The following is a 14,654-nucleotide window of genomic DNA, read 5'->3' as shown; positions in this document are numbered from 1 at the left end:
AACTACGTTTGAACAGCTTTAGGTCAATAACGAATGCGAAGTTTCTGGCATTTCAGACGATTTGTGTATTCGATTCTTGAAAATTGTGGTAACGCTTCTACGATAAACAATCCGTATTCTAGATATAATATTGACATCGATTGTTTTCTTATTTGATATGCAATTCCCTTACTAACCTACAAATCTTTTAAATAAAAAAAAAATGCATTGTTCTTAATGAAAAACCCTATAGTAAGTATAAAAGCAGAAATATAGATTTGTTTGGGCCAAATGAGTTAGAATTTTTATGATTTCTAGAACAGGTAAGATTCAAAGTAGGGTGTATATTTTATCCGATTCGAAAAAATATACTTAGATCGCTATCGGTCCTATTGTGAACTACTTTTCATGGAAAATGTTGATGGAATAACTTTATATAGCGATATATGAAAGTAAGTATTGTCCAATGTTCAGGATCTTAGTTTCGTGGACTAGGTTTAGGTAATAAGGATAGCCACTCAATCAATCATGAGTAGCTCTTATGGGTCCACTCAATTCCAATCCCGTTGTGATGCCCTAGTGGTCATAAGAGTCCATTAAGGTACCCACTACTCACTACAATAGGAGGCAATAGCATAGGAGGTGAGGTATTGTTTCCTCTTCCTCCTCATTATGACATATCCTACATTTGTCGTTGTATTCGAGACTCAATCTTCTGGCGTGATAGCCAATTGCACAGTGTCTCATTATGACTAATAATAGCATTCATTAGCCAGCTTAATAGTAAGCTTGACATGGAAGCATCGTATAGAGGCCCAACCTCGAAGTGAGACAGGTGATTTTGCTAAATCATTTGATTTTAGCCATTTCATACAGTTCAGTCGGAACCAGTGACTTACAGTTTGTAAGGGAGATACCAGTAAATTAGTCATTTTCATCCTTCCCTCTCATCGAATTCGTGAACAAAATTTTGTAGAATTTTTCCCTCAGTGTTCCTGATGAATGTTATATCTGGAATAATATCGCTCTCAAAATATTTCGAGATGTTTTGGAACATATTTGAAAATAGTTTGGTGTGTAAACTTATTGAAAAGTTTTGAAAAATGTCGCTATAATTTTCAAGGGTTGCGGGGTGGTCGAAATCCGGTGTTATTAAAGTTAATAAACTTTTGAAATATTTAAAAGAATAATTATTTTTTCTCTTTAGTCCCCCTACTCTGTCCCTACAAAATTGAGACACGCGTGTAAAGAATACTCCTCAAAGACTGGTCAAAAACTAATTCTAATTCAAATATATAAAAAAAATAGACATTGTGATGTCCTAGGTGAGGACCAGCCATGTATTACATACGAATAATCTCAAAACTACTTCCTTGCTCAAATTCTGGGAGTATATGATCCGCAACATGGTCCTATGTAATGCAAAATAAACATGATCCATGTCTGCATTGCATGGGACTATTAAACATATCATCTACTCCAGTAATGGTTACTAGGAGTAGTTTTAGGATTACCTAGATGGAACATGTACTCCAATAATTTTTTCAGTGGTATTTCCATTATGTTTCCGCATTCAGTTACGCTACGGTCGAAAAAAAGTATTTCAAGCAAAAATGGAATCGTAAGATAAAGAAGAAGCATTTCCATTACGTTCCAATGCTTTGCTATGTTGTATATTATGCATTACGATCGAAGAAATATTGAATCGAAATGCACAGAATATCATAATGCCAAATGGAGATTATTTCGATTCGCATTAAAATGCAGAATAGGGGAGTATATGTGGAGAGATGACATGCCTACTTTATGTTCCCGCCCATAATTAGTTATATTAAACATAGCGATTTGATACTGTTACCTTACGATATATTCGTTTTTTGGGGATCCAAGCAGGGACATGTAGGGATATATTTGGAAAAATAATTTAAACAAATTTTGAATTTAACGTTTATATAGCTTTATTTTAGTCTTTCTTTTATTATTTATTCAATTTAACAATATATATCAATATAAATACGAATATTTTAAGCCATTGTTTAGTTTTATTCTTTTAATTTTACTATTATAATATTTAAGTGTTTTTAAGCATTTTTTCATTATAACTGTACGGATCCATGATATAACAAATTGTTAAGTGTATTTGTATTTATAAATAACAATGTGTAGGTAGTGTGTAAGAGTTTTTTTTAGTATTTTTGCGATTTAATATTTGAAGTTTGTGATTTCTTTGGTTTATTTTTTGTTAAGTTAAAAAGGTACGATTTCATGTATTTTGTTTAATTTATTTGTATAGAGTATAAATATGAGGGCGGCAGTTAAATATTGTTTAGATTTTATTTATTAATTTGTTTTTTTTTTTTTTTTGTAGTTTTTCTTTCTTAAAACAGTGACTAGAAAATATATAATTGTTTGTTAAGTATGTATAGAGAGGGAGGGTTACTTTGTCAAATATTACCGAATTTAGCTATAAGTATTTTTGTTTACGTTTGACCAACTTGGTTTGTGTTTAAATGAAGAGTTAGTTTATAGCTGATATGGATTAGGGTAATAGAAAATAAAAATATATATTTTGGAGAATGTGGGAGATTAGTAAAAGGAATTTAAAAAATTGAAAATTAATCATTTAATTAGCCTCAATTAAATTCGAACAGACACCACCAATGGCACCATCTTCACTATTCAATTCTTCTTCTAAAATATCATTATTTGTTTGCTCTATATTGGAGTGAACAGCCTCCTCCTCTTCCTTGGCCTCTACGGCCACATCTTCACAAATGCCACCAACAACTTCATCAAAATCCCTTAAATCCAATTCGTGTAAAGCTTTTTGCACCAAGGCAGCCAATTCAGGTGGTAAATCTTTTAAATCATCATTTCTTTCACGCACTATGGCATTGGGTAGTATTAGGGATCTTGAAGAATCTTGTCGCTGAGTTTTACCACCTGCCGAACCAGAGGTAGTGGAGGGTGTTTTATACGTAAAAAGAGCGGCATCAGTGAAATCATTTAAATTTAATGGAGTCATCATATCTTGATTAGTTAAATCATATTCAGATGATTGTATACTACGTCCTGATTCTGTGGACAAAGAAGACATTGCATCATCGGAATTGCCTGCATTGGTTATTTTTATGGATTCTTCATTTTCCGATGACATTGTACCAGAATCTTCGGTTACTTGACTCTCACCACATGATGTTGTACTTTTAAAAGTGGTGTTGGTAGTGGCTGAAGTTATTCTGGTTTTTGTTGCTTTCTCTTGCTCCTCCGGGCCAGAATTTGAATTAGTATCGACCAGTGAGGGACAATAGCCTCTAAGAAGAAATTCGGAGGCTGAGAAACCTTGATCATCATTACTTGTTTCAATACCGGCCAAAGATTTCATTCTCTGTTCTAATTCAGCTATTTTTGTAGCCAATATTCTGGGAAGAATGAAAAAATTGTTATTAAATCTTTTTACTGCAGTTTAAGCGTTAACTTACTTATTGGTTTTCTTTTGATGGTTAAGAGCTAAATTTTTATCATTTAGATTATCCAATAGAGTTAAACATAATGTTTTCAAATCCTGTATAGTTTCAGTTTTTGTGGGTAAATCAATGCCACTTTCCAAGAGGTTTTTAACTGAAAGAAATGGGACAAATAACAAATTCGTTCTTTAAAAAAACTAACAGTTTCAAGAAATGTAACATAAAATTGTTGAAATCTTATTAAAGCATAAGAAAATTTATATATTATAATAAAAGTTAGGCTGTAAATGGATTTTAGTTTTGTTTTTACATATCATATGATCCTGAAACAAAAATCTGCGCTTTAAAGACTTAACGAACCAAATTTTTAAGTTTAAATATCAAACAAAAAGTATAAAAACTCAAAAAAAGAACACAACATCAATATTAATTTGTTTAATAATTCTTTACCTTGTTTATGTGATAATATATTTTCATCGAAATTGAGTGTTTGAGCACCTAATTTCATAATACCTTTTTTACGTTTTGTTTCCAACATTGTCTTTAGTTAAGTAAGCATTTTAAGTGAAAAGGGAACATGTATATTTAGTTAGTAAAAATAATTTTATAACAATTTATTAGTCTTAACTAAAACTTTAGAGGAAAATTTTATTAATAGAGTTACATTTAATCTTACCTTGTATTTGCTTAATGAATGTTTAGTTATTTCCACTTCATTTTCGATATTCTTTAAACGTTCATTCAGGTACTTATTCTCCAAAATGATACTGTCAATATCAAGGAACTGTATCAAAAGAAAGCCCATTTTTAGCAATTTGAATAAAAGAGTTATAGCTAAAAGTGTTGTAATTCAAAACTATAGGTTTTTACATATAATTTCATTACCTTGGGATGAGTTTCCTTAGCTTTTAAAGCCACCAGCAATTCATGATTCAAACGATGTGCCTTACATTTGTAGGCATCGCGTTCATTTGTTAATTCTTCTTTTTCATCGATAACCGCTTTTAAGTCAAAAGCTAATTGAGCATTCTACAAAAATAAAATCAATATTAAATCAATCAGAAAAAAAAAACTTAAACATGCAATCTTAACGTTCTTGAAAACACACACTTACCTTTTTCTTTAATTGTTCCAAGTGACAAATAAAATTTGAGCGTTCTTGTTTCCACTGTAAAAACATATCCTTAGTACAAACATCCACAGAAGAGTCCTCTTTAATAGAAACTTTTGTTTTTTGAGATTTTTTCGCTTCTTCGGGTAAAGGTTTTTGACATCCTCTTAATACCTCAATGTCACCCTGAACCTCGGATAGTTTTTGTTTTAAAGCCTCAACTTCTGTGGTAAGTTTAATATTTCGTTCTCTACTTTCGTGTAAAATCTTTGCCACACTAGTTTTACTACTACTGCCGGGCACTCCACTGGTATCGCTGGTAAAACCACCCATATCCGATAGACTATTGCGTCTCAAGGCTGCATAACGCAATTGCAAAGTTTCGGCCATCAATTTGAATTGATCTCGTTCTGTGCGAAACTTTTCCAATTCCTTGCGTAGTATACGTAAAGCCTCCATTTTACTTTGTAGCTTACGATGCAGTGCCGTCGTTTCCACACTATAGTTTTCCATATGCTCTCCAAACATTTCATCGTATTCGCTATTGTTTACTTCTCGACCCTGTTGTGTACGTTTTCGTTGGGTCCACACAGTGGAAGCCTTAATTTTATATTGTCCTAAAGACATACTTTCATCATCGGACATTTTGTGATTTTTTCAAGCATTGAATTAGTAGTGAAATTAGATTTTTTGTTAGGAAATGAAAAAAAATATACAAAATTTTCACAAATTTTCACTTTATTAGAGATGACAGTTGAGACAGCTGTCATTTAAAAAATCGATTGTTTATATTTGTTTTCATTCAATGACAGAGTTGTCTTATTTGCAGGCACGGTATTGCCAGAGTGAATGATTTATTTTCCGTTTTTATTTGTTTTATTTGAATAAGACCTTTAAAATCTGTTAAAGAAATTTATTTTGATATGCTTTATAGGTAAATAAAGGAAAATAATAATGTTTATACCAAAATAAAATTAAATTATACTAGAGTTTAAAACACAATACCGTATTTTTCAGTGTGCTAGTAAAATGCAACTATGAGTTAAGGAAGAATGACTTTTGAATATAAACATAGCATTAGAAAACCAGAAAAACGATATATGAAAACATATTAGGAACTTGTTTTTAAGTTTTAATAAATTTATTATAAAATATGGTAAGTATAGACAAACGTTACGAAATAAATAAGAAATTATAAATGAATTATGACTGATTCTCTAATAACTTATTGTTAACCGGATGTTCTATCTTACTGTACTGGTCCTCTCCTCTATGGTTTAGCGTGAAATGATGGGTTGTATGCTTTGGCGTAAAATGACAGCTCCTCGGAGTTTCCAAATTGGCCTAATTTGATCTTCTAGAGCAACTTCTTCCTATATGTCCAGGTATGTAACTTATTTTATGCGCACTTATATTGTCACTAAAATCTACCATTTGGTCTCAAAATCTAAAAAACTAACAATCGATTGTACTTTTGTTAAAACTCGTATAAATTTATCAATCATAATGCATGAGTTTAGATTTTATCCAAACATTTTTCAGGGTCTAATATCCATTCCTCGATTGAAACAGTTTCTTGGAAACTAAAACCATAATAATTTTTTAAAAACTAATTTTTATTTGTAATCTTTTTTGGGTGGGTTATTAACAAACACCTGTTGTTGCCTTAACAGTAACATTGCAACAAGGAAATCTTCTAATGTCCTTGAACTTTTTTCCACTCACAAAATTCTGTAATAGTTTTACTTTAACTAGCTGGCATAAACAAATACAGTATATTTTAATATGTCAGCAGTATCTATAAACTTTGTTTACTAATCAACTGTTGCATTTTGTTCATTCATCCATTTTTTCATTCACCTATAATTACATTTTGCCAAACACGTCAATGAACTTTTTAAAATTCTGTTGTGTTTGTTTAATGCCAATGGCCTTTGATAAGGACAGAGCACCGAGCCGCGCCACAACGTCTTTTTCGATAGAAAAAAAAAAATCACCATGACAACGATTATTGTAAAACAGGTGCGAATGTTGTGCTATTCAGATTATCTTGTTGATAGTTTGTCAACAATTTAGCGCAACAGTTTAAACAATCTTGTACTTTTTTCAACATTTTTTATTCAATTCGTTTAATTGTACTTAATGCTATTTATTATTATAGTCGTATGTAAACAAATTAACAGGTGGAATAACGAACTGTTTTGTTGATGTCGGTCGTTGTTGTTGTTGTTTATAAATAAGAAAAGTTTTATATTAAATGACAGGATGTGATTATCTCTTAGAACTAAACTTGCGAAAGTGCAACAAGTTTTGACTAGTCTATGCACTATTCTATAGACTAGTCTATGCACTATTCTACAGACTAGTTTATGGACTATTCTATTCTATAGACTAGTCTCTGGACTATTCTATAGACTAGTCAATGGACTATTCTATAGACCAGTCTATGGGCTATTCTATAGACAATTCTATAGACTAGTCTATAGACTATTCTATATACTAGTCTATGGACTTTTCTATAGACTAGTCTATGGACTACTTTATAGACTAGTCTATGGACTATTCTATAAAGTAGTCAATGGACTATTCTATAGACTAGTCTATGGACTATTCTATAGACTAGTCTATGGACTATTCTATGGACTATTCTATGGACTATTCTATGGACTAGTCTATGGACTAGTTTATGGACTATTCTATAGACTAGTCTATGGACTATTCTATGGACTATTCTATGGACTAGTCTATGGACTATTCTATAGACTAGTCTATGGACTATTCTATGGACTATTCTATGGACTAGTCTATGGACTATTCTATGGACTAGTCTATGGACTAGTTTATGGACTATTCTATAGACTAGTCTAATTACTATTCTATAGACTAGTCTATGGACTATTCTATAGACTAGTCTATGGACTATTCTATAGACTAGTCTATGGACTATTCTATAGACTAGTCTATGGACTATTCTATAGACTAGTCTATGGACTATTCTATAGACTAGTCTATGGACTATTTTATAGACTAGTCAATGGACTATTCTATAGACTAGTCTATGGACTATTCTAAAACTAGTCTATGAACTATTCTATAGACTAGTCTATGAACTATTCTATAGACTAGTCTATGAACTATTCTATAGACTAGTCTATGAACTATTCTATAGACTAGTCTATAGACTATTCTAAGGACTATTCTATAGACTATTCTAAGGACTATTCTATAGACTAGTCTATGGATAATTCTATAGACTAGTGTATGGTCTATTCTATAGACAATTTTATGGAATATGAACTAGTCTAAGGTCTATTCTATGGACTAATCTAGGGACTATTTTATGGACAATGACCAGTCTTTCTTGGACTTTCCGTTCGGTTCCAACCCTACGAGAATAATTGATATTGAAAATTCACTTTATTGAAAAGATAACCTTTTAATATTGGCATTTGAATATGAGTTCTTGAATATTTTATCACTGTTGGAGTGTAAGATATCGGATGTGATTAATCGAATTGAAAAGAAAGTATTTTCTAGAATAGTTACTTTGATCTAGGAATTAACTAAAAATAAACCAACAATTAATTATTTCTTTAATATGTTTATTTTGTATAAACTTTTGGTTTATGCTTTTTATAGGCCAATAAGCCTTCTTTACGCAATTGTCGGGTGTAATTTGAGTATCTATAGTATAAAGCACCACGTGCTGAGTTGGGTCCATTATGCGGCACAAAATAGGTTTCCTAAGAAAAATAAAAATACACTTGAGTTAAAATAACATTTATAGATCATACCCAAAAACTCAAAATACTTACATATTTTTCGGATGGAAATAATTCTAACAGTTGTCGCGTCATATCGTGAAATATTGCTGTATATTTTTCAACTTTACGCTCCACCACATTACGTATTAATAGATTGACAACACGTTTACGATTTTTAATATCTAAAAAATTATGAATTTTATAAAATTCCATAACAGTTTGACCATCTGAACAGCTGTTAAGTATATCGAAAACATTCTGAAATTAAACATGACCTGAGTATTCTCATAGTTTTGAAATTTTTGTATAAAAATATCATACAAATGGCTCTCCTTTATAGCTGAATTGATTTCTTAGTTTTCTGGCCGTTACAGGATCTGGTGGAACTAGCGTTTCATTGTTGTTGTTATCTAATTTTTGTTCATTTTCCTGTGATTCTTTCATGGTCTCTAGTTGAAAATCATTTTCTTCTGTAATGAAATTTTTTATCATGTATTTTCCCCTTAAAAGATTAATGAGTTTAATATTTACCTGTTGAAAAATTTTGCATATCAAAATCTTCGGAATTACATTCTGTTTTTAACTCTATTTGATCTAAATATGAATCACTATCCACATCCCCTATTGATGCTGTGGATGCTCTGGGATATGCTATAGCATCGTACGTTTGTCTCCATTCTTTTAACATGGCCCGAAATATGGTTCGTATGCCAATTTTTGGTATGAGTTCAGAAATTTCTTCATCGGTGAGATAGATTAGGGAACGTAATGTGACTTCGTGTTCTGAAGGAAAGCAATGAGAGAATCAATATAGTTATCGAAACTGATTTAGCAATGCTCGTATGTGTGTCTATTTATACCCTACACCACTTTAGTGGGGAGGGTATATTGGGTTTGTGCTGATGTTTGTAACATACAAAATTATTCGTCCTATACCCACCTTAAAGTATACCAATCGGCTTAGAATCGGTTTCTGAGTCGATTAAGCTGTGTCCGTCCGTCCGTCCGTCCGTCTGGCTGGCTGTCCATGTAAACCTTGTGCGCAAGGTACAGGTCGCAATTTTCAAGATAATTGGATGAAATTTGGCATGCACGCTTTTTTTGACCCAAGGACGAAGCCTATTGAAAATGGTTAAAATTGGTCCATTATTTCACCTAGCCCCCATAGAACAGAACCCCCCGAAAAGGGCTTCTGAGCTCATAATTATGTTAAATATATAGGTATATCGATAAAATGCGGCACAACTAAGTTTTATAGAAGTCCTGATGACCCTGACAAATTTCATAAAGATCGGGCCCCATTTGACCCTAGGTCCTATATAAAGTCCCCTTCAGAAAACACTTGAATGTCCAAAATTAACTTATAAACGCAAATATCCCGATGAAATTCAGCAAAATAAAATATTATGTAAATATAAATATATTCACAAAATTTTATCGGGCTTAGTCCATATTTACCCCTAGTCCCCATATAAAGCCTATTTCAGAAAATTAATTTTTCATCCATAAATTGCTTAAATATATCGGAACAAGGGAATATTGAAGATAAATGCTTTATTATGAAAAATAAATCACATTTAATATTCATAACTGGTGTAGGGTATCATATGGTCGGCCACGCCCGACTATACTTTCTTACTTGTTTTTTGTTGAAATCAGATAGATGTATATTCATTCGATATACATCCAAAATTATGGGACTGTAGGCGCAGAATTTTGCATTTTTAAGAAAATATCACAATTTCGTTTCTCTTAACTTAAATGATCATTACCTTTAAATTTATTTTGTAATTCCAATAAATTCCATTTCTGTAGTAGTTGAAGCGTTTCCGTAACAGCCGTTTTTCCATATTCGCAATGAGGTGTTGTTGATCTCGATTTAACTGTAAGAATGTTTAACGTATAAGTAATTCAAATGATAATAAGACTGTTATATGATAACAACTATAGATAGCATTGTAAACACTTATCAAACATTTTATAAAGGTATTATAAAATTTAATTAAATCAAGTGAGATAAGTAGTAGGTAAGTTAGAATTTAAAATAAATAGTTTACACAAGACTATTTATAATTTATTATCAAAAATATAAATAACAAGTACAAGTATTTTATTCGTTTACTCCGAATCTTAAATACCCATCTTCGAAAGGTGGCTTTATATATGGATTTAAATCATTACAAAGCGATTATTTCGGAATTTATAATAATCACTAGCTTTACCCAGTGTGCTTTGCTACCCTAAAAGCAGTATAAATAAAAAACCCAATTAACGATTTTGAAGATTCTAACTGCAATAGTTCTCTAGATTTACAATATGTTACATATTAGAGATGCCAAGCAAATTACTGAAAGTTCGCCAATTTCTATCTATCTATGAAAAATTTTAATAATATAATAGTTTCCAAGATATACGAAATTTTGTATTTAATTCATTTATGTAGTGTCAAGCCCCCAATTGAAAGCTCGCCCGTTATTCTCTAAATGTTCACATGAATGTCAGAGTTTTTTATGTAAAATTTTAAGATTCTAGCTGTAGTAGTTTCCAGATATACAATTATTCTATTTCATTCATGTGGGGGCTTCAAGCTCCCCAGATGAAAGTCCGATCTTTTTCCTCCAAAATATTCAGATGATTATTGAAGTAATTTCTGCAAAATTTGAAGAATCTAGTTCTATTAGTTTCCCAGATAAACGAAATTTTGTATTTAATTAATATGGGAGGTACCATTGAAAGTCCGCCCGTTATACTCTAATTGTTCAGATGAATGTCAAAGTTCTTCAAGTAAAATTTGAAGATTCTAGCTCTAATAGTTTCTCAGATATACGAATTTTTCTATTTAATTCATATGGGGGCTCCAAGCCCCCCCAGATGGAAGTCCGATCTTTTTCATCCAAAATGTTTAGACGAATATTTAAGTTCTTAGTGCAAAAGTTGAAGAATTTAGTTCAATTAGTTTCCCAGATAAACGAATTTTTGCATTTAATTAATATGGGAGGTGTCGCTCCCCTCATGGGTAGTCCGCCAATTTATTCCCCAAAATGTTAATATGGATGTTAAAGTTATTCGTGAAAAATTCTAAGATTCTAACTGTAATTGTTTCTAAGATAAACGAATTTTTGTTTTTAATTTATATGGGTGGTGCCACGCCCCCTAATGCTAGTCCGCCTACTTTTTGTCCTAAATAATCATATTGACACTAAAGTGCCTCTGACAAAATTTGAGGACTCTAACTGTTATATTATCTCTAATATACGGATTTAATATTTTCTAATATGGGCGTGGCACCTCGCCCACTTGAAATTTCAAAATAAAAAGTAGCCTATTACCTATTCCAGACATACAGGAATACTCTGTGAAAATTTCAAGAATCGGTTCAGCAGTTTTATAGTCTATAACGTTCAAACATACAAACAAACACACATTCATTTTTATATATATAGATTAACGCATTTATTAGATTTATGATGTTACCTCAAAAAAGGATCTTCTTATCCTTTGATCCAGCTCACAAAATATTGATTTGAGGTAACAAATCTTGGGAAATGGTATCTTAGAATAATCTTAATTTTCCCCATTTCCCTCTTTATAACTACTTTCTAAAATTAATTTATATCGCTGTAGGGTATCATCTGACTTGACAATATTTTCTTACTTTTTTGTGTATATTAATACATTAATTAAATTGTAAATTAGTATCAACCTCAAACGACGCCAATAGTTATAAAGTTTGACTCACAAAATTTATTTTAGAAACACATAAATAAAACACGATTTCGTGTTTGGGACTATATTATAAATATGTCAATACATTTAGGAGTAGATACCCGGATGTTAGAACATACAATAACTTAAACTTAAGTAAAATCATTCTACAGTTTGAAACGCCAGTATCTGCCATTTAATCGCTGAATGTTGCAACAAGATCTTGTTATGACAATTTCAGATGTTTAAAGTTGAAGGCGAAAATTCTAGTCCTCAAAATCGAGCTTATTCCGAAATTGTTGTTTAAATTACGATACATGATGGCGGGTATAGCCGAATATACATACCTCAACTGTTTTTTTGTCTTTGCATTTTTAAATAAACTGAACTTTTGAAAACATGTCTGACTACCTTATCATTTACACATGTCAAATTAATAGATATAAATGCATCAGAGCTGTCAGTAAAAATTTCGGTTGTTGTTAACATAGCATCGTGAAAAAATACAAGAAAAATATAACATTTAGAATGTTGACTACCGTAGCACGATAAGAATAGATTTTGAGTGATAGATTATTTTATAAAAATAAATATTTTATAAAATTTTGAGATAAATCTATATTAAACTTTGGTGATTCATGAATTAGTTCAATATAAATAATCAGTGGTTTAAGCTTAAATGAACCAGTTCATATCTTTTCGTATAACTTTTGTTACTTTTGTCCCAAGGACGAACTTTTTTGCATTCGTTTAAGTTGGTATATTTTTCCTTCTAGCATAACTGGCTTCTCGGCATTTCATTTTCGGTATTTTTTTATTTATAAACTTTTGATAAATAATCCAAATAGTAGTCAATAGACCACTATTCCATCGACTAGTCCATATTCTAGTCTGTAGTCTAGTCTATAGTCTAGCCTATAGTCTAGCCTATACTCTAGTCTATAGTCTAGTCTATAGTCTAGCCTATACTCTAGTCTATAGTCTAGTCTATAGTCTAGCCTATACTCTAGTCTATAGTCTAGTCTATAGTCTAGCCTATAGTCTAGTCTATAGTCTAGCCTATAGTCTAGTCTATAGTCTAGTCTATAGTCTAGTCTATAGTCTAGTCTATAGTCTAGTCTATAATCTAGTCTATAGTCTAGCCTATAGTCTAGTCTATAGTCTAGCCTATAGTCTAGTCTATAGTCTAGTCTATAGTCTAGTCTATAGTCTAGTCTATAGTCTAGTCTATAGACTAGACATAGACTGCTATAGACTAGCTATAGGCTAGACTATAGACTAGACTATAGACTAGACTATAGACTAGAGACTTATAGACTAGACTATAGACTAGACTATAGACTAGACTATAGACTAGACTATAGTACTATAGACTATAGGCTAGACTATAGACTAGACTATAGGCTAGACTATAGACTAGACTATAGACTAGAGTATAGGCTAGACTATAGACTAGACTATAGACTAGAGATAGACTAGACTATAGACTATAGACTATAGACTAGAGTATAGGCTAGACTATAGGCTAGACTATAGACTATAGACTAGACTAAATATGGACTAGTCGATGGAATAGTGGTCTATTGACTACTATTTGGATTATTTATCAAAAGTTTATAAATAAAAAAATACCGAAAATGAAATGCCGAGAAGCCAGTTATGCTAGAAGGAAAAATATACCAACTTAAACGAATGCAAAAAAGTTCGTCCTTGGGACAAAAGTAACAAAAGTTATACGAAAGATATGAACTGGTTCATTTAAGCTTAAACCACTGATTATTTATATTGAACTAATTCATGAATCACCAAAGTTTAATATAGATTTATCTCAAAATTTTATAAAATATTTATTTTTATAAAATAATCTATCACTCAAATCTATTCTTATCGTGCTACGGTAGTCAACATTCTAAATGTTATATTTTTCTTGTATTTTTTCACGATGCTATGTTAACAACAACCGAAATTTTTACTGACAGCTCTGATGCATTTATATCTATTAATTTGACATGTGTAAATGATAAGGTAGTCAGACATGTTTTCAAAAGTTCAGTTTATTTAAAATGCAAAGACAAAAAAACAGTTGAGGTATGTATATTCGGCTATACCCGCCATCATGTATCGTAATTTAAACAACAATTTCGGAATAAGCTCGATTTTGAGGACTAGAATTTTCGCCTTCAACTTTAAACATCTGAAATTGTCATAACAAGATCTTGTTGCAACATTCAGCGATTAAATGGCAGATACTGGCGTTTCAAACTGTAGAATGATTTTACTTAAGTTTAAGTTATTGTATGTTCTAACATCCGGGTATCTACTCCTAAATGTATTGACATATTTATAATATAGTCCCAACACGAAATCGTGTTTATTTATGTGTTTCTAAAATAAATTTTGTGAGTCAAACTTTATAACTATTGGCGTCGTTTGAGGTTGATACTAATTTACAATTTAATTAATGTATTAATATACACAAAAAAGTAAGAAAATATTGTCAAGTCAGATGATACCCTACAGCGATATAAATTAATTTTAGAAAGTTTATAAAGAGGGAAATGGGGAAAATTAAGATTATTCTAAGATACCATTTCCCATTTGTTACCTCAAATCAATATTTTGTGAGCT

The 14,654-nt window shown here is 31.2% G+C and overlaps 2 protein-coding genes across 2 annotated transcripts; both read right to left on the bottom strand.

Annotated features, from left to right (window-relative positions):
- Positions 1-2,315: 2,315 nt before the first annotated feature.
- On the bottom strand, positions 2,316-5,394 carry LOC119614598 (coiled-coil domain-containing protein 149-like). The gene is made up of 6 exons (XM_037970712.1): positions 4,561-5,394; positions 4,332-4,475; positions 4,123-4,230; positions 3,897-3,987; positions 3,462-3,600; positions 2,316-3,401 (listed from the first exon to the last, which is right to left on the bottom strand). Exons 1-6 carry the CDS (start codon positions 5,200-5,202, stop codon positions 2,603-2,605), a joined length of 1,923 nt encoding a protein of 640 aa, XP_037826640.1. The 5' UTR covers positions 5,203-5,394; the 3' UTR covers positions 2,316-2,602.
- Positions 5,395-8,138: 2,744 nt separating this feature from the next.
- Positions 8,139-10,232, bottom strand: LOC119614595 (the record flags this gene model as incomplete). Its single annotated transcript, XM_037970709.1, has 5 exons — positions 8,139-8,300; positions 8,373-8,579; positions 8,643-8,791; positions 8,853-9,104; positions 10,094-10,232. Coding segments are annotated over 5 exons (888 nt in total), but the record flags the coding sequence as incomplete, so codon positions are not given.
- Between the last annotated feature and the right edge of the window lie 4,422 nt (positions 10,233-14,654).

The sequence above is a fragment of the Lucilia sericata genome, unplaced genomic scaffold (genome assembly GCF_015586225.1).
Source record: "Lucilia sericata isolate MDLA Ls3-8-SP2 unplaced genomic scaffold, ASM1558622v1 Contig003109F_arrow, whole genome shotgun sequence".
Lineage (NCBI taxonomy): Eukaryota > Metazoa > Arthropoda > Insecta > Diptera > Calliphoridae > Lucilia > Lucilia sericata.
The sequence above is the reverse complement of the archived record's forward strand: the minus strand, read 5'-3'. Positions and strand labels throughout refer to the sequence as shown.

What these genes read in the sequence shown, in the direction of transcription:
- LOC119614598 (XM_037970712.1), bottom strand. Translation starts at nt 5,202, where the DNA reads ATGTCCGATGATGAAAGTATGTCTTTAGGACAATATAAAATTAAGGCT. An exon ending in CTAAGGAAACTCATCCCAAG is followed by an intron (nt 4,231 to 4,331) that starts GTAATGAAATTA and finishes CTTTTGATACAG; the next exon opens with TTCCTTGATATTGACAGTAT. An exon ending in CATCAAAAGAAAACCAATAA is followed by an intron (nt 3,402 to 3,461) that starts GTAAGTTAACGC and finishes CATTCTTCCCAG; the next exon opens with AATATTGGCTACAAAAATAG.